The sequence below is a fragment of the Cololabis saira genome, chromosome 15, assembly GCF_033807715.1.
Source record: "Cololabis saira isolate AMF1-May2022 chromosome 15, fColSai1.1, whole genome shotgun sequence".
NCBI lineage: Eukaryota > Metazoa > Chordata > Actinopteri > Beloniformes > Belonidae > Cololabis > Cololabis saira.
The window spans coordinates 25,585,463-25,606,855 of NC_084601.1; the positions used below are offsets into that span (position 1 = coordinate 25,585,463).

A 21,393-nucleotide genomic window follows, 5' to 3' on the forward strand; every position below is an offset into this window, starting at 1 on the left:
TATTCATTTAAAAACTAAAGGATACTGTGCAATAACATGGTCATTGTCACTGGCCACGGTTACATGATGTTTTTTAATTCGGAATTAATTATTCCAAATTAAACTATTTTCCTTCGAGTTTACATGGAAATAGTAATTCCGAATTGAGGTTTACATGGAAAACACGTTTGATCGGCTTTATCCAATTCCTCTTAAGGTCTGGGGGTTGGGAAGGTTCTGATTGGATAGGGGGTGGACCGGAAGTTACATCTACCGGAAGAAAAACAAACTTATTTGGTGTTTACATGGTCATTTTAAATTGGATTTAATTTTAATTCTGAATTAAAGAGGAATTAAACTTCCCATGTAAACCCACTCAATGAGTACATTTTAATCCTTCGATGAAAACGCCCAACTTAAATATGCTCCGTGTGATTGGATGGCAAGGCCTGTTCTAGCAGTGCAGTGTGTTACGGTGTGGTAGGAGACCCATGTTGCTTAGCAACTAACAAGCCTATAACCATGTGTTAATCACTATGTAGCTAAATGGGTTATAAGTAGGTGGTAAATCTAAACATGAGGAACTAACCAGTCCCCATTAGTTAATTAAGTTTTGACTTGGAACAATGTTGCTTAATTACTGGGAAGCAAATGAGCAGCCAATTAGTACTTAACCATTACTTATTCTTTGAGTTGTACAGTATGTTTTAAGAAAAGTATAGGTTAAAGACTAAGTCAACTTAACTAACCATAAATGGCTGGATAGTGTTACCAAAGAGGACTGGAAAATCCTACATTAATGAGCCCTTTGGGAATATTCAGTTAATGATTCTCTTTGAACTGATCACACTGATCTCACTCATCAGTTATGAATTTATTCTGAACCAAAAGGTTAAGATGGCTCATTAATCACTACCTAACAATAGCTACCGTCTTCATTTCCATCCCCGGTAATGACACAAGCCAGAATAGCTACCGTTTAGTACTGCATTACTGCCTATCATGCAAAGCACCTGGTGCGTTAATCATTACCCGGAAACTAGTATCGTGTACGGTCAAGTAAAGTGGTACAACAGACTGGTACCTACTGATTAATCATTAATCATTGCCTATCGATTAGTCACAGTCTCCCTTCTGTAAGGTGAATTGGCTATTCACTTACCTGTGAACTAATAAATCAATAGCTGGAAACGCTTTAACATTAACCTTTTTTTTTTTATAAGCTATTCCTCTTTAGTACTAGAATACAATTTATGATCCACCTCATCTGCAGTAAAGTAATGAGAGGAAGAAACCATTGCAACAAATAGTTTATATTTTAAATGTAGGACATGCCAATGTTGGCATAAATGTAAAATACCCACATTTATTTAACTTAAAATTACTATTTAAAAAAATAGATATGGGGAATAGATGTGCCAAACCCCTAACATAAAAAAACACGTGCAAACAAAAAATTGATACTATAATGAACAAAGTATAAAATAAATGTATTTTATGTAAACCAATAAAAAACTTTGTGTGTGTGTGTATATATATATATATATATATATATATATATATATATACATATGCATATGCATATGCATACTTCTACGGAAGAGTATTTGGGCCAGGCAGGAGAAAAATAATATTTTAGAGGAGGAGGATTTTTTTTTCGTTATGCACTTCGAGAAAAAAGTCGAAATATCGAGAATAAAGTTGAAATACAATTTGGTGAATAAAGTGGAAATGTCTCCTCTGGCCCATCAAATCCAGTTAGCAGAGCGACTGACAGCTATGCAGCAGCGGCCGTAACTAACTAACTAACTTATATCCTTGGAGTGGAACGTTAAGGGTACGTTTCTGAAGTTATGCAACTGCATATGTGTGATGTGTTTCAAATCAATATCGTAAAGCCAATTCTTGTATTCTGAAACTTGTTGTTACCAACCTAACATCATTCAAGTAGTAAACACTTTTTTCTCGACATTTCAACTTTTTTCTCGAAGTGCATCATGAAAAAAAAAAATCTTCCTCCTCGAAAATATTATTTTTATTTTTCTCCTGCCTGGCCCTAATACTCTTCCATACTTTCCAGATGTTTGCATGTTAGGGTTATCATGGTCTTCAAAAACCAAACCTTATCATATAAAAAGATTCATCACATCAGCTGGTTTAATGTAAAGTCTCTGATAAATCATCTTGTTCAAATGACCTGAGACAATTGTCATTAACTACAACAGTTTAACTAATATCAAAGAAAATTCTGCTGCACTTAATCATTTTTTTAAAATACATATAATAACTCAATGTGCTTTTTCAAAGAATGTTTTGTTGAACCAGTCATCTGAAGGCAACGTCTCCCAGCGTTCCCAGGACTTTACTTCCATCCCAGAGAGATGAAGCTCACACTCGGTATCCAAGGCCTGGATGAACTCTGCACTTGAGCGTTCCAGCTATCCAGGGACGGAACAGATTAGCTTCATTACAGCCTCCAAGCATGGATTTGCATTTATGACATTAACGCTCCATTAACTTCAATTCACTTCTCTTTATTTTATATACATATAGAAAATGTTTGGCACATTTATTTTTAAAGTAAACTATATGTGTATATATATATATATATATATATATATATATATATATATATATTTAAACATTTTATGGCTTTATGACTTATTAGTTACATTAGATATATTAAAACCCAAGAGGCAATTTTGGCACTTCACATTCATGGGGAACGCTGCTCCACGGCCAACCATGAGATGGCAGTCTGATGTCTCCGTGGAAACGGAGCAGTGCTGTCACCGCTCATGTTTGGGTACAATGTCTCCTCTGTCCACCACTGCCGTGCCAGGTCCGCTCATCTCCTTAAGAAAGGGGTCGGAGTAAAACTCTGCCACCACGGGGCAGTGATCTGAAGCTACACCCCCCCAGGACCAGTTATCAGGGATCCAGGGATTAGTCAGGCCCTCCCGCACCACCACGCACCGGCCTGTCAGGGGAAGAGGCAAAGACACAGTCAGCAGGAACACAGAGAGGAGGGAGACACACAAAGGATGGTCTCTTGTGCACTGGAAAAAATAAATCTAAGCGCATGTAAATATAACATATTTAAATCTGTGATATAAACAATTAAAAATGAAGTTTGTTGCTTTACATGAATACATCTAGTTTTGAACTTAATCTGCATTTGTTCAAAAAACAAGACATTGTGCATTTTTTCCTTAACAAGCAGTATTTATGTAATCCCAGGCAATGTTTTCATTTACACACAAATAACAAGCAATGATCTTGTTGTATTTACTTTTCCTTTAACAATTTTAATCTATTGGGCAGATTGACCAACGTTTAGATGAAACGTGCTTTATTTGTTTAAGTAGAACACCACGGTAAAAAATATCTTGCTTGATCTACTTTAAAAAAACTTTTTCGCATGAGATTTTTATGTAGATCAAGAAAGACGAGTCTTTGTATAAACTACTTAATTTTTAGTATGTACAAAATTCATTTGCAAGTAAAGTCAACTTAATTTTGATAACTAAATATTAAAATTGCATATATATGCCTTAGGTTTTTACCAACTTGGTATAAACCATTAATATATATGCAGACAAAATAAAAAAATAAAAAAGAACTACCAACCAACCTACATTGATGAGGAATGGACTACTAGATGAGAATCTATCCAGGCAAAGGGAGAAAAAACTAATTCCACACAGACGGGCTCAAACCAGAGCTGTACTGTAAGCCGTTTAGCCGTGACGTGACATCTACACCAACATGTTGGTCCTTCTCACAAAATATTAAATACATTTCTCAAGGTAAACCCAACCAACCGTAACTGGACAGAAAACTGAGAAGGAAAACCCCATTTTTACATGAAGGTTCTCTAGAATCAAGGCTGGACTATGGATGTTCCAGTTGTATGGTAATGTGCTGCAATGGTATATTAACATTGACATCTTGGTCAGAGAATGTTTTCTTTTCTTAGCAACAGGTCTGTATAAGGGTTCTTCTTCTCATTGGTGCGGTTCATTCACATTAGCATGGAAATATATACGTGGTTTATGAAACGTCCAATGCCACACATCTCTCAAGAGATACTTTTTTAGAAATTGACCTTTATCACTCCTATAAGTCACAACAATTAATGTAATTAAAAACACAAAAAACCTGTAAGAAAGTAAGCAATTAATGAAATTAATTTCTCTAAGAGGCTTTCTTGAAATATTTGACTTACGGTAGGCTTACATAACTTGAGTAATGATAATATTCTCAACTGAATAAAATGATTTGAGGAGATCTTTTGGCCACTTTAAAATTCAAGTCTAGTCCCAGAAGCATGAATTAAACTCTTAAATAATGTGATTCTGAATTAAAACGATTTATCACATTCTTCTGTCAATTGGGGAACTACTACTGAATTAGAATTGTTTTTAAATCAAAATATGGTGTTACTTCCAGAAAGAGCGGTATCCTGCGCCCACCTGAGTAGATCTTCTTGAGGGAGCGGCTGACCCAGATGTTGTCCAGACAGTGGGTGCCCTGAGGGCAGCGGGTGCTGATGTTGGTGAACTGGCTGGATGGTAACAGGGCAGAGAACTTCTCCTTTCTCAGTATGTCAAGCTCCGAGCTCTGGGGAGGGGAGCCAAAGTCTCCCATCACAAGCAACTCCTTCTCACCTGCAAAGAGAGATGGCGAAAATAGGATACAATTCACTTCATTCAAGTTGTTCAGAGCATAATAATGTCATATTTCTTTCAATTCAGTCATTTGATATTATTGAACATTTCTATTGCACGGAAGAGTATTAGGGCCAGGCAGGATAAAAATAAAAATAATATTTTAAAGAAGGAAGATTTTTTATTTCATTATGCAATTCGAGAAAAAAGTCGAAAATGTCAAGAAAAAAGTCGAAATGTCGAGAAAAAAGTCAAAATTTTGTGAATAAAGTTGAAATGTTGAGAAAAAGAGCGAAATTTCGACTTTATTCTTGAAATTGTATTTCAACATTGATCTCGACATTTTGACTTTTTTCCCGACATTTCGACTTTTTTTCTCGACATTTCGACTTTTTTCTCGACATTTCGACTTTTTTGAAGTACAATTTAAAGAAAAAAGTCGAAATGTTGAGAAAAAAGTCGAAATGTCCAGATTAATGTTGAAGTACAATTTCGACAAAAAAGTCGATATTTTGAGAAAAAAGTCAAAATTTCGTGAATAAAGTAGAAATGTTGCGAAAAAAGGCGAAATCTCGACTTTATTCACGGAATTTTGACTTTTTCTCAAAATTCTATTTCAACACTAATCTCAGCATTTTTACTTTTTTCTCGAAGTGCAGAATAAAAAAAATCTTCCCCTCTCAAATATTTTTTTCTCCTGCATGGCCCTAATATTCTTCCGTACTACTGAGATGTATGGAACCGATAATCTTAATAATTCTAACCTTTGAGAGCTTCCTGGATGCTGCGGGAGAAGCGCTGGCACCTAGCGTCGTCTGAACTGTGCGTTTTACCAGAGGACTCTGCTCCTGAGGCTCCGGCCCTCATGTGGACGTTGACCAGCGTCAGGTCGTTGGAGCCCACCTGGAGGGAAGAGGCTGGATTAGGCATGATGGATGACACTGTCTATTAGCATTGAAAAACAACATTTCCTTTTTAAGGGAGGTTATTTTTAGACGTGCAATAACATAATTCATACTTTGGATATTTTTCAAATGTGTTATGTTTACAAAAGTGCTTTCACTGTTTATTTGTGGACATTGTCTTTATTTTATAAAATAGATTAACTCAAGCATTTCTTGATATTTGTAATAATAATAATAATAATAATAATAATAATAATAATAATAATAATAATAATAATAATAATAATAATAATGTGACTGCCAAACATGGCTGAAAATGTATATTTTACAAAGACTAATATAATATAGTACATTAGGATGTTTTTGGTCCTAAGGTGAATAGAATCAGTGGTTACACACATTTTTTCCTTCCACATTCCTATTATGTGAACCCTACATAGGATAATTACTAAAATAATGTTTATTTGAACATTTATTGTTATTATGGATGTTGGCAATAATGCATTTTGGCTTTTCATGCTTTATAAAATAATTGAGCTCATGTACAGTTCTTCACTTCCCCATGTTTCTTCTTAGCTATCCTCTTTCTTTGTACATGCTGCTGCACTCCTCCATCACAGGACTCCTTGTCTTCCTTCCTCCCAGATGACACCCCAAGTCCTCCACCAGTCATCCTCCACACCTCCATCCTCTTCATCTTCCTCTCCACCAGAGTCACCCTCCACACCTCCATCATCTTCATCTACATCTCCACCAGTCATCCTCCACACCTCCATTCTGTTCATCTTCCTCTCCACCAGAGTCACCCTCCACACCTCTGTCCCCTGCTGTCCTGCCACTAGCAACACTGAATATTGCACCTTATTTGCTTCAGGCAAATCACTTTATCTCACCCTCCCTTCAACTCCATATCATTCTCTTGCTTTTAAAAACATACGTTTTTACTAAATAACACTGTTAGGACAATATAGCCTCAGTTTTTTAAGCAAAAGTTGTATAATATTCCTGTTATACAGTAATCTAATCTAATCTGAAGAGTGTGCGTTTGTGCGGCGTGTGTGTGAGAGAGAGTAAGTGTGTGTTAAACGTTTACTTTAAACTTTTACAGTTTTACTTACTGAAAAGTGAGCCAGGAGGAATCGGGGGTAAGAATGATTCCCATTGCTGTTAACGGCAGGAGGTTCCAGGACTTTGGCATCTTTCAGACTAATTCCTGATGAGGTGTCCCAGAGAAAGCCAGAGTAGCTGTCGCCCTGTTGAAAACATAGATACTTATTCAATATCATCAAGCATCCCATAACTAGATATTAACACACAGCTCACATCATGTGTAATATTAATGATATGGCTTTTGAGTTGTGTTTTATAATATACAGTTTTGTGTAAAAGATGCAGCTATGACTTCTGGCCCTAAACACACTAGAGTTTACAATAACTAGAGGTTTACTAAACACTAACTAGAGGTTTACTAACACTAACTAGATGTTTACTAAACACTAACTAGAGGTTTACTAAACACTAACTAGAGGTTTACTAAACACTAACTAGAGGTTTACTAACACTAACTAGAGGTTTACTAAACACTAACTAGAGGTTTACTAACACTAACTAGAGGTTTACTAAACACTAACTAGAGGTTTACTAAACACTAACTAGAGGTTTACTAACACTAACTAGAGGTTTACTAACACTAACTAGAGGTTTACTAACACTAACACTAACTAGAGGTTTACTAAACACTAACTAGAGGTTTACTAACACTAACACTAACTAGAGGTTTACTAACACTAACTAGAGGTTTACTAACACTAACACTAACTAGAGGTTTACTAACACTAACACTAACTAGAGGTTTACTAAACACTAACTAGAGGTTTACTAACACTAACACTAACTAGAGGTTTACTAACACTAACACTAACTAGAGGTTTACTAACACTAACTAGAGGTTTATTAACACTAACTAGAGGTTTACTAACACTAACTAGAAGTTTACTTAACACTAACTAGAGGTTTTTTAACACTAACTAGAGGTTTACTAAACACTAACTAGAGGTTTACTGAACAGAAAGGTTTTCAGCTTGGTTTTAAAGGTGGAGGTGGTGTCAGCCTCCATAGTTACAGTATGGAGCTAGAACAGTCTCAATAGTCACAAATGCACATGCCGATCCACAAATGCACGGGATGATTTGCAAATGCACAGAAAAATTCACACGTGCGTAGGACAAGATACACAAATGTATTTCTGATGCACACACAAATATAACCTGATTTACAAACGGTTTGTAATCTATGGGCAGCGCTGCATTTGTGTGGGACTTTTGAGACGTGCCTCAATCCACAAATGCGATTTTTTTAACCACGGAAGGATCTGCAACCAATCAGATATATTCCTTTGTCTTCCTTTCACAACCAACTGCAACGTCACCCGCATAGTACACGAGGAGAGCGGGCTGTGACCGATTGGAGGCAGTAAGCAGAGCCAGAGTTAGAAAAGTAATAACATAGTAGTATAATAAACCAGCTGGTGGAATAAAGATAAATAAACCAGACAGCAACACAGATGGAGAGGAGATCACTGCTCTGCTTTTCTTGTGATCTCGGTAAAGAAAACAGCGCCATCGGAGATGGTTTTTGTTTAGGCCGTCGGGAGACAGGAGAGCTTGTTCATCCTGCCGATGCAGCAACTGATGATGAGAAACAGCGCAAATATTTCTGCATTTCCTTCGTTTGGTTTGACGACTTGTTACATGGGATTGTCCCGCTGATTCAGGTCTAAACCAGACAGACCGCAGCAGAGAGCTGGCTGTCATCCTGCTACCTGACGGGGACGAGCTGTCGAGCTGCAGCATTCAGGTGGACCCGCATGTCAGGAGATTAAATACCGAAATATCTGGAGCAAAGCACCATCACCGCTGCATCTTCCCACGAGCACGGACACAACGAGCACGACTATCTGCACCAGGGCTGTGTTGATCTGCCGCCGCTCTTCTGACCTGCATGTTTGTCTCTGTGCAGCGGCAATGTCACATCATAAATGTGAGGATAACAGCTGCTCAGCCTCTTCAGAACAGTCCCAAGTTTCTCTTCTCTGCGTCTGCTCACTGTGGTCAGCTGGTGCTCGGACCTGGACCAGAACCACTGACCCGAACCAGCGTATCTGACCGGGACCAGCGCCACTCGTGGCCAGAGCAAGAACTGCAGGTCGCGTACGCGTTCAGTGTCTTTTGGAGAACGTGCCTGTCGAAGCCTCAAACAAAGGGGGCGTATATACTTGCTGTTCAGAACACGTACGCATCATGGCCGCCAGGCGTATCCTGCATTCATTTGAATCTTGTCCTGTGCATTTGTGGTTCAGCGTGTGCATTTGTGACTTTTGAGACTGTTCTAGCTCCATATAACGGTTCCTGATAGCAGAAGGCCCGCCCTCCAAATCTACATTTGGATACTCTAGGAACTACAAATAAACCTGCACTCTGAGAACGGAGAGCTCTGTTAGGAACATAAGGCACTATCAGGTCTTGCAAATATTGCGGAGCTACAGTAAGATGTTTTGGGCTTTATACGCAAGTAATAAAATTTTTAATTGTATTCTGAGTTTTACGGGTAGCCAATTGAGCGAAGCTAACACTGGAGAGACGTGGTCTCTCCTACTGATTCCTGTCAGCACTTGGATCGGCTGGAGCCTATTCAGCTAATTACTTTGACATCCTGAAAAAACACATCACAGTAATCTAGTCTAGAAGATAAAAAAAGCATGAACTAGTTTTTCCACATCACTCTGCGAGAGGATTTTCCTAATCTTTGCAATATTACGGAGATGGAAAAACGCTATTTTACAAACCTGATTAATATATGGTTTAAAATGACAAATCCTGGATGAAAACAACACCAAGGTTTCTCACAGTTGCACTGGATGCCATTGCAACACCATCTAGTCCCTTCCTAAGATGCTCTGGACCAAGAATGATCACCTCTGTTTTATCTGAATTTAGAAGTAAAAAGTTTATGTCCATCCAGTCCTTGATGTCCATAAGACATGCCTGAAGTTTAGCTAACGGTTCTGTTTCCTCTTCATAGACAAATAGAGCTTTGTATCATCAGCATAGCAATGAAAGTGTATGCCGTGATCCTGGATTATACTTCCCAACGGCTGCATGTATAAACTGAACAAGATTGGCCCTAGCACTGAACCCTGCGGAACACCATAACAGACCCTCGGCTGTTCTGAAGAAACCTTATATACATGAACAAACTGGAATCTGTCAGATAGATCTGATTTAAACCAACGTAGAGCTGTCCCTTTAATAATAATAATAATAATAATAATAATGACTTGGATTTATATAGCGCCCTTCTAGGCACCCAGAGCGCTTTACAGAAATCATTATTCATTCATACACATTCTCTCCGGTGGTGGTAAGCTACATTGTAGCCACAGCTGCCCTGGGGCAGACTGACGGAAGCGTGGCTGCCATATCGCGCCTAACGGCCCCTCCGACCACCACCAACATTCATACACATTCATACACATTCATACACATTCATCAACAACATGATCTAACCTGTGCAGTAAAATGCCATGATCAACAGTGTCAAAAGCAGCACTGAGGTCCAGTAGAACCAGTATGGACACTAATCCCTCATCTGAGGCCATAAGGAGGTCATTCGTGACTCGAACCAGTGCTGTCTCTGTGCTATGATGCATTCTGAACCCTGACTGAAAACTTTAAACAGATCATTTCTATACAAATGGTCACATAACTGACTTGCAACTACTTTTTCCAGAATTTTAGATATAAATGGAAGATTGGAAATTGGTCTATAATTAACTAAGATGTCTGGTTCAAGAGAAGTTTTTTTTAGTAAAGATTCAATTACTGCAACTTTGAAAACCTGTGGTACACATCCTAAGTTTAGGGATAAGTTGATCTGGGGCCCGTTTCACAAAGCAGGTTTAGTGAAAACTCGGAGTCTGTTAACCCTGAAATGAGGGAAACTCTGAGTTTTCCGTTTCACAAAGGGAGGTAACTCAAACCAGAGAAAGAGAGGTAACTCTAGCCTGTTTCACAAAGAGAGGTAACTTAAGCTCTCGGTCAGTTACCGTAGTAACAGACTCTCTGAATCTAACCTGGTCGGGACCAGGTTTATATGAATGAACCTGGAGTTTCTCTGTGTCTCCGCCTCTTTCAGAGACACACGCACATTTGATTTCCTCATTCATTCAGTCAGCAGGCGAGTTTTGGCGAAGTTCTGCCGTCTGTCATTAAAAACAGAGTCAGTATATTAGAAGTCCATTGTCACGAACATGGCATGTCCTTGATGAAGACACAATTGATGAAGGTGCAGCATTAATGCGCAGCTCAATAAATATTCGTCGGGAGATGGTTATCAGACCACGTAATACATGTATATTACATAGTCTCAGTACTCGCAGAGCAATATATGTTAATCCTTTATTTTTTATAATTTTAATGATTGAATTGTTTAATGATTTCATAATATATTCTAATTTTTTTAGATTTTTTATTTGGGGTTTTCATAAACTGTGAGCCATAATCATCAAAATTATAACAAATAAAGGCTTGAAATATCTCACTTTGCATGTAGTGGGAAATAATATTTGTTTCACCTTAAAGGAGACCTATTATGGCATTTAATGTATATTTTAAACAGGCCTTGAATGTCTTAAAAACAATCTAAAGCTTGTTTTTTCGACATAAATCAGAAATCCAGCCTGTGGGCCCTGTCACTAGTTTTACCGCTTCTAACCTCTTTTTCTGCGCCTCATTTTTAGGGAAGGGGGGGGTATGATAATGAGGCTCTGTGGTGATTGGCTCCCTGAATGACGTGTAGCAGGGGAGGAGGATAAACCTCGCTCCGCCAGAGCAGCCCGAGCCTGTAAATTATCACAACACTGAATTTTCACAAATGGAAACTTTATTGTTAAAAAAATAAAATATGAGTTGTATATAAATAACATTTATGCACTATTTAAGCCGGGTCTACCCGGCGGATGCTGAACGCTGGCCCCGGAGCCACGCCGGGCGCCCGGGAGCAGCGCTGCTGGAGCAGCGCGCGTCACCGCGGCTTTAACGGGGGAATCTGACCGGTTCCGACCGGCCGGGACCGCAGGAACCGGCCTGGACTGGTAGCAGGGACTCCCGGGGACCGACCAGCGCAATTTCAGCCGGATCTGCCCGGCGGCTGCTGCGCGACGGGCGCCGCAACCCCACGGCCGGCGCACAGATCGGCTCCGGAGCGCATCCGCGGCGCATCGCCCATTACCGGTGATCAAACCGACAGATTTGCCTGAAAATCTTTGAGGGTGAAGCTGGTCCAGACTGGGACAGACCCCCGAGGACCCAGCTCCCAAACCACCCGGGAAGCTGGACGATTTAACCCGGATCCGCTCCGCCGCGGCGCCGCGTCCGACTGGCTGAAGGAAGGACCGCTCCAGCAGCGGAGAGAGCTGGTTGTGGGCGTGGTTTCAGCAGCGGAGGCTGAACCTATGGAAATGAGCGCCTATGGTGACGTCACCATAGGCGCAGATTCAGAATGGCTCAAAAAAAGGTCACGTGACACTGGGGGACTCTGTCCGGTGGGGGTCAGAGACCCTGCAGAATTCCATGGTATTTTGTCTCCCCTGTGCTGGCAGGGTGAGGGGAGACCACTTTATATATGTTAAAACAAGAAAAAACGTGTTTTTCATAATAGGTCCCCTTTAAGTTGAATTTACTACGAACGAATTAAGTTTTGCAATATATTCAAATTTTCCGACCTCCACCTGTATATTATTACATAAATAAATAAGAGCATAATATGTGTCTGTATTGGTTCAATACGGCAGTGTTTCCCAACCCTGGTCCTCGGGGCACAATGTCCTGCATGTTTTAGATGTTTCCCTTCATCATCACACCTGATTCTAATTAATGGTCCTAATTAACTTGTCATCAAGGTCTTGACACTTCTGTTGATGACACAGCCACTTGTATCACGGCGTGCTGAAGCAGGGAAACATCTAAAACATGCAGGACAGTGGGCCTCGAGGACCAGGGTTGGGAAACACTGCAATACGTAACGCAACTTTTAATTCCCAATTACGGAACAATTCCGTATTTCAAGGGACGGGTGGCTTGGACAGGTTTATGATCAACCTGTCCAAGCCACCAAGGAGGAGTTCCACAGGATTGCAGGTGAATGATGTAAAGATCTGTTAAATTAATTTTATATTATATTCTGTGCTGCGGTGTTACTCTTTTTTTCAAAAAACGTGTTCAAATTCGCCGTATGCGCGCATTAAAATCTCTAATTCCATTCGGCTGAAAAAGGACACGGCGTGAAGTATGTGGATCTTCAGATGCAAACTAATTTTTCCTCAAAGGGATTTTGTAAATTGAAATGTTAAATAAAGTTTAAAAAAAAAGAAAAAGTATGTGTATCTTTTGTTGTCGCCGGTTGCCATGGTGAATCCTTGTATCAGGGCTCTATAGATACTGGCTTTTTATAGTTGTGGCGCACGCTTGTAACTCCAGGTGAAACTACTTAGAGTTGAGTAAATTACCTCAAATCCGCTGTTCTGGAACCGAAAACTCAGAGTTTCCGATCTCAGAGTAGATCAACTAAGAGTTCAGGATTAGACTTAGAGTTTGTTTAACCTGCTTTGTGAAACGGACCCCTGGTCCAGTATTGTCGTGCCAATAAGAGAAAGAACATTTTTAAATAGTCGAGTCGGGATTGGGTCTAACATACACGTGGATGATCTAGCTCTATTCACGACTGATGTCAGCTCAGGGAATTTTTTTTCACTGTGCAATTATTTAACAAAAAAAAAACACGTAGGCAATACTACCCTGTTGCTGCTTCCATATGATTAAAGATGGAAATTTTCAAAAAATGTAGAGAGAAAGATTGAGATTGTGAAAACCATTTAAGAGAGCTGACAATCTGGCCAGGTTTGGACATGCAACATATACTCTGCTGCCCATGAAATTGGAATAAAATAATTTTATGTTTTCATGAAATAATTGTAAATAAAAAGGAATGTTTCTGAAGATATGTTTCTCAACCATTTCATGTGACAAGCCCGCAGACACATAACAGACCCAGTTAATGTTTAGACTCTGAGCAAACAACTGACTGCTCTTTCCTCAGTGTTTTCCTGATATCAGAGTTCAAAATATGGAGAAAACAGACTTTTTGGAGTTTAGTGAAAGCACTATACTTTGCTTTTATGAAGGGAAATATACAAAACAAAACACTGTACCGTGTTGTCTTATTGAGGACGAGAAGTGTTTGAGATGAAGACGCGGCTACCGTACCTTGCTGGAGTGTCCGGTGGGTTTTTCAGACACAATGCTTTTCCACAGTCCTCGCGGCCTTTTCCACTTCCGTACACTGGCAAGTGTTCCTTGGTTTAACTCCACACAGAACTGAAATATAAAATAAGGAAGAGGACTTATTGCTGTGCTGACTAAAATGGTTCTAGTACCTTGCTGTGAGGGCTATTTTGTATATTACACAGACATAAACTTTGGGCCTTTCAGTAAATATGAGATTATCCAGAATAAGTTAGACTCAATTAATTAGTCTAACTTCATGCTTTATACATGAAAAATAAAAAGGAATTCACAGATGCAGGTATTGAATACATAAAATGTTGTTTTTCTCCTCCTTCTACCTTACATTCTTGAATGATCTGAAGACAGACACTAATACTATCATATCATTATCCTTATTATTATCTCATTCTCCACCCAACTGAGAATCATGTTATTTTTCTTCTGTATGGAGGTTTTATGTTTATAGTCCGTCTCGCCCATATTGTATAGAGTTCTTGTAGTTTTTGTTTTTTCTTTCTGTTTTCCTTTTCTAATCTCTTAATATGTTTACTTAAAATGCAAAAACTGGATGGCGGATAAGAATATTACTGCTTTTACTTAGTGATATGTACTGCCATACCTAAATAAAGAATAAAAAAAAAAAAATTCACAGAATGACTAACTTCAGATTAAGAAATCATAAAAATCTATTTAAAAAATCACTAACTTTATAGTGTATAAACATATGATGTAAATATAATAAAGAAACATACATAAATATCACCTAAACTCAGGGCTTGCAGTATTTTGTTGAAACACTGGAGGGCAAATTAACTGGTGATGAACGTGTCTTTTGTTTGTAGTGGAAAAGAAACAATACAGAGTTCGGTGAACTCAAATAGCCTCTTGTCAATGAGGAAACGCAGAGAAAAAGAGGAAGCCCCTTATGTCAACATCACGAGAGCAGGCTGAAACAGTAGAGAAGTGGTTCTGCAGAAAAGGTTATTCCAGGGAACCAGAATAAGTGTCAGAAGATTAGCTCAGAAAGGTTCAGATTCCAGATACTACTACAGATTTAACCTGAGCTAATTCCAAGAAATATGGAGGGACATCTCAACTCTGTAGTGCCACTCATTTTATTCTGAACTGATGAATGTGGCCCTTTAGCAATAAATGTCTACTACAGTAAATCCTTAGTTTACACATACAGATCGCAATGCATGGTATTTTATTATATACACCATACACAAAGTCTATATTGTATCTGTACTTCATCCTCCCTTTCCTATCCCCCTTTTCCTGCTCTGTCCAGCTGGTCTTCAGCAGGAGACCCCCCTTATGATCCAGGTCCTGGTGCAGGTTTCTTCCCTCCTAAAGGGGAGTTTTTACCTGCCATTGTTTATGTAATAATTGCTCGGGGGTCGTGTTCTGGGTCTCTGGAAAGATCCTAGAGACAACTTGTATTGTAATAGATGCTATATAAATAATATGTAATGTATCCACTTTAGTTATCCATCTTACTTAAAACAATATTTGATTCCATATACATCCTCATATTCTCTCAGAAAACTCAGCAACCCTTCTTTTTTGTTCCTTTGACATTTAAAGAAATTGGCAGACGTGCTTTTAAGTTCAAAGCTCCATCACATTTGGAACAACCTGAAGAGAGAACTCAATTCATTACATCTCTTTAAAAATTCACTACTTTCCAATCTCAATAAACCATGTAGTTGCCTCTAGTGGTATTGCCTTCTCATTTGTGTCTTTTTTTTTATACATAATGTATCTATTTTTTCATATATTGTATAATTATGCTGATGACAATGACTATTATTAATATTGTTGCTCTTGTTGTTATTACTGTGTTATATGCAGTATTTACTTGTCTATTCTCTCTCTCGCTCTCTCTCTCGCTCTCTCTCTATACATATACAGCTTATATATATTGCATGTGACTGTTTTGTACTGTGTTGTATGTTTTATGTTGGACCCCCTTGAAAACGAGATGATTCATCTCAAGGGGCTATCCGTTAATAACATTTTTTAATTTATATATATTTTTTTAAAGTACAGCACTTTGCAAAGGACGGTAAATAAATAAAACTGAATTGAATGTAATTGTAGACTGGCAGGGATGACAAAAACGGCTATGTGGGCTACTGCTTGTCAAGAGGGGACTGCCCCCCCTTCTCAGTCCAAAATACTCTGCTGCTGACCTAGTTCCCTCTCACCGGGCTCACATTCCCCTGCCAAGAATCCATCCAGAAACCTGTGCAGACATTGGCATCAGCTTCATGTGGAGGCTGAACAGAGGCCCGTAATGAAGAACACTGACCTTTTAAAGGGGCACATTTCAATGGATATGGAGGCATATTCATTCATTTAGTTCCTCGTTTATTCTCAGTTAGAGGAGTGGATGATCTGACTACAGTCTCCTTCAGATATAATTCATTCAACCTTTGGTGACAGAACCTCCCACAACCTTAAAACTAATCTGACCTCATTTACAGGGACAGCAGTAATCTCAGCTTTAGCTTTTTCTAAACAATCCAATATTCCAGTTATGGTGCTTGTATGCATGAGCTGCTCTTAGAATAGTCATATGTGCTAGAACTTTACCCCTAAAATAGCAAACAATTAATCTCCCTCGTGTCCACACGTGATGTCCTTCACTTACCCCAGAATTTAACGCAACCACAAACACACATTTGTGGTTGTTTAAGAGCATATTCATGTGAGCAGTTTGCCGGTTTTGTATCAAAGGTTTTAAGTACAGCTTCCTGTTTTCAGTGCTGCAGAGCAGTGGTTCACACATCTGGTCCCCGAGTCCCCTGCTCTTCATGTCTTATGGCGCTTTTACAATAGTACCTATTCAGCGCGGCTCGACTTGCCTTGCCCTCATTTTTTTCAATACCCAGATCAGAAGTATGAGGTTGGAGCAAAGCTGCTGTGATGTATTTGATTGTGTGATCTAAACAAAGAAGACAATAACACTAAAGATGTAGAACATGGAGGAGATGATAGATGTGCTGCTGGGTCTGTGGCTTCTGTTTGATATCAAGTTAAAAAAATGAGAGTGAGAGAAGCTTCAAATGGCGACGCTTTTTAATTTTTGTTAGTTTGTCTCGGTGCTGCTGAAAAGTCAGCTGGGAGCCGCGAGCAGCTATGAAGTGACAGAGCTCTTGATAGATCTGGTCGGAGAACCAAACTTCTCTCAAGTCACTGTCAGTACAGTATTTTACTAATGTTTAATGTATTTAACTTGTGCAATTTTTTATCAAAATTTTGGAGCTGTGTTTATTTGTTTATGATATCTGTTCACTGCATTATTCACTGTATTTGTATTATTGTATTTTGTATTCAGTAACTTTTATCCTTCTTTTGCCTGACCAGGGACAAAGACTGCAAATTAGCTGAAGCTAGACGTCTTGTATGCATCACATTTTTCATTCTTTGTGACAATGTTGTATGTATCGTCCCTGTTAAATAAACAATAAAATAAAAAATTATCGCCCGTCTAAATCCCTTTTTAATTCTCTCCTCAGCCACCAGGTTTATGAACATCTGCACCTCAGAGTTGGATCACCAAACAGACTTTTGCTGCCATTGCTGGTGGAATAAAATGAACAAGAAGCCGCTGGTTGAATAAAATGAACAAGAAGCCGCCGTCAGAGTCGCTATTTCGCTGATTTCCTCCTCCTGACTCAGACGTCTGACTCCAACCCCCCGACCAATCGGTGGCCTGTAGTGTGATGACGTCAGATACAGCCGACTCAGCCGCTTAGAACCTCGGCAGAGTAGTTACAGAAAAAGTATCTACTTGGCGCGTTAGACCCCTAGTGGGAAAGAACCAAACCGAATGGAGGAAAGTCGAGTCGGGCTGAGTAGGTACTAGTGGAAAAGCACCATTAGATGCTACCCTGCTGCTGAGGGCCGTTCATTAGAATCCGGTGTGTTGCTGCAAGGCCACATCTAAGACACGCAGGACGGGGTACTCAGGACCAGGGTTGGGAACCACTGCTCTAGAGTATATACCCATGTCGTTATTGCTGTACACAAAGGCCATTTGTTGTCAGAAAATGCCAGTTTATATTGCAATAAAGGTGTTTATGTGTTATTATTTACTTGGAAAATGCCCATACACTGATGATGGTCACTTTTTGTATGATCGGTTGTAACTCAGACTACTGCTTAACTGAAGCAAAGTTGTTCCCTGTATCTATCTATCTATCTATCTATCTATCTATCTATCTATCTATCTATCTATCTATCTATCTATCTATCTATCTATCTATCTATCTATCTATCTATCTATCTATCTATCTATCTATCTATCTATCTATCTATCTATCTATCTATCTATCTATCTATCTATCTATCTAACACAAGGTTGGAACAGAGAGAAGGGATGTAATATTTAGGGAAGCTAAACGTTAAGTAGAAGAGTTTTCCCCACAAAAAAAGAAAAGAAGAACTAAATATTTTGACCAAACACTCCTGAAAATCAAAGCAGCAGTGAGAGACGTGGCCTTTACTCTACCTTCTCCAGCGCCTCCGGCTCCAACAGGTCCTGCACCGCCAGTAACTTGATGCTGCAATCAGAAAGAGGGAATTACATATGCACACTATTTATGTGTCAACTAAACATGGAAAAACAGTATTTATATACCAAATGTGTGTTCGATCACTCAGTTTCTTGTTTAAAACGACCAACAAACACGAGGCAGCTCCAGCTGTCTCCGGTGCTAGATGCAGCAGAGCAGCTCCAGAACATGTGCTGCTCTTTTCTGCAAAGCCTTCACCTTAGCATCTACAATGAATGTGACTTGCTAAAAACCTCCAGTTTTGTCTCATCTGTCCAAGTACAATCTCTCGTGTGTCAATATGCATTTTGACCAATTCCAGTCTGTTTTTTTTATGATTTGCTTTCGACAGTGGACGGTACGATTTCCTCACTGCCTAAAAGGCCTACGTCACTTGTCATTATGAAGGGGGAAATAAATTCCCAAGTTTACCAAAATATCCTCCAGGGTAATGTGAGGGTGGTTGCCTACCAGCTACAGCTTAGTAGATGTTCAATCATGAAGCAATGCTCCTAAGAATGGAGGTAAATCCACCACTTATTGGCTTTAAAAAAAACAATGGTCAAAGCTCCGACCTTAACCCCGTGGAGATGCTGTGGAATGAGCTCCAGAGAGCTGTTCACACATCCAACAAGTGTTTCTCATATGAAGCAACTCTGTAATGAGGAATTGTCAAAATGGTATGAGACTATGTGCATCTTCAATCATCCCTGGGCTGAGTGTAGATCAGACCAGCCATGGCTGATCTACAATCTCCAAGTGAAATAAAAAAAATGTCACTCAGAGATTGGCAGTGACTGGCTGGGACTCCACTCCCAAGTTTCCAAGTTTAGGTCCTGTACACCCTTCCTATTTTTTAGATCCCTCTATACCTCAATCTAAAAAATAACTATCAACTCTTTTTAGGATTTTAGGAAACAACACACACCCAAATAAAGACATAAAACACACTTGAAACTATACTAAAGCTGAGGGAAATGCTATAAGAGTACATGGGAAAGTATTCAGACCCCTTTAAATGTTTCCCTCGTTGTTTCATTGCAGCCATTTGCTCAAATCAAAAAAGTTAATTTTATTTCTCATTAATATACACTCAGCAATCCATCTTTACAGAAAAGAACAGAAATGTAGAAATTTTTGCAACTTTATTAAAAAAGAAAAACTAAATATCACATGAAATATCCCATGGTCATAAGTAGGACCAAGTATTTTTCAGCTTGGTGATGTTTGTGTTTAAAAACAGCTCCAATGACTGTTAAGTGAAAAAGGCAGCTAAGTGTGCCTTTCTTTGATTAAAAATGATAAAAGTCAAACGTGCCATTGTCGCAAACATAAGATGTTTTCTAAGAAGCTCTGAGTCCATGCAAATCCAAAATGTCAAATCAGCAATGACTCAGAGCCCTGCTGGACAATGTTTTCAGTTGCCCTTGGTTTCTTTTTTTTCAGTTGACACTGCAAAGTTAATGCAACTTTTGTTTACATCCTGCAGATTAAAAAGTAACTGCCCTGATCATCACTAAATATCACATGAAATATCCCATGGTCATAAGTAGGACCAAGTATTTTTCAGCTTGGTGATGTTTGGAAGTCACTCCGATTGTTTGCACAGTCTAGTTCCAAACCAAAGGCCAAAGTTCATTGTAAAAAAATTATACAATTGTTAGTGAATACATTTTAAAGTCACACAAGTACAAAGAATAAACCAGGAGTGAGACGAGACGATCAACATAAATTTAATTTCATTCAGGTAAAGCTAGCTTAGAACAAAGACCAACAGCGAGAGGTGCAAAAGCAAACGTCTCTCCATAGGTCTAACAACCACCAGTGCCAGTGAGGTTTAGCATTTACTTTTGTTTGTCCATGGTATTTAAGCGTGGACTGAACTCTGCTCTACTGCCTGCTGTGAGGTTGGCTTTAATAAAGACTTTTACTGAACACTCGGTGCCGTTGTGCTGCACTTGGGTCCTCCACACACCCTTGTCAGGAGGTTTCAGCTGTTTTATTCAAGGGGTCCCCTACTTTTCTGAAGCGCTGATCATTTCAACGGTTTTGTTCCATAAAAACATGGGAATTTACAAATAGAATTGAATTTTCACCGACAGAGAGCTGAGAATATCTGACTCTTACTGAGGCACTTTGGACGGCTGTCCTAGATTCAATGTGTCACCACATTATTACAGAGTAAAGAAAGAGCATTTAGAGCCCAATAAACCCTTATCTGTTTACTTTTGAAATACTTTCCAGATCAACAGTCAGCACAATAAAGAGCAGGACATTTCTGAGGCACCAGTTCCTTTCCTCTGGCTTGATTTCACTCGGAGAAAGAACTGTAATTCACAATGGATTTGAAAAAGGAATCCCTCAATATTTAATCTGAACTTAGGTCTGCTTCAAATGGCATGTGGAGATGAGTAAAGTTTTATTTAGTCAAAGGAATGAAATAAGCTTCCTTCTTCACAGCCACAGTCTGCCATGGCTTAACGGGAGCTGTTTGTTACGTTAGACGTGCCTGACTGATTTACCGCCGTGTACCACAGTAAAATTAAGCTAGTGCCACCTATGCTTTAACCTCATGCAGCTCTGATCAAGTTAAGAAAACTTAGACACACAAAAAGCTGCAATTAGGGCTGGGGATCGATTCAAATGTCAAGATTCGATTCGATTCCGATTCTTAAGATTCAGAATCGATTATCAAGATTTGATTCGATCCGATATTGATTTGGGTTAGTGTTATTAAAACTGTTTTTTCAGCTGTTGCATGAATGATATGACTGTGTAGTTATGCAACATATTAATACTAGTATTATATTGAGATTCAACAGCAAGTATTGGCAGCTAATGATGCTGTAAGGACCAATCACCTCCCAGAATGCTGATAGAACTGCTTTCAGAAACATCGTGTGGCAGAATTACCAAACAGATCCAGGGCAGCAAA

General features: G+C 39.1%; 1 protein-coding gene across 1 annotated transcript in view; it reads right to left on the reverse strand.

Moving 5' to 3' along the window:
* Window positions 1–2,497: 2,497 nt before the first annotated feature.
* Window positions 2,498–21,393, reverse strand: part of eepd1 (endonuclease/exonuclease/phosphatase family domain containing 1) — a 28,761-nt gene continuing 9,865 nt past the window's right edge. The window contains exons 2-7 of the mRNA XM_061741170.1: window positions 18,416–18,467; window positions 13,876–13,986; window positions 6,673–6,807; window positions 5,414–5,552; window positions 4,455–4,649; window positions 2,498–2,959 (exon numbers count right to left, since the gene is read on the reverse strand). Coding sequence (XP_061597154.1) covers window positions 2,769–2,959; window positions 4,455–4,649; window positions 5,414–5,552; window positions 6,673–6,807; window positions 13,876–13,986; window positions 18,416–18,467 — 823 coding nt within the window. The 3' untranslated portion in view covers window positions 2,498–2,768. The remainder of the gene's footprint in view (window positions 2,960–4,454; window positions 4,650–5,413; window positions 5,553–6,672; window positions 6,808–13,875; window positions 13,987–18,415; window positions 18,468–21,393) is intronic.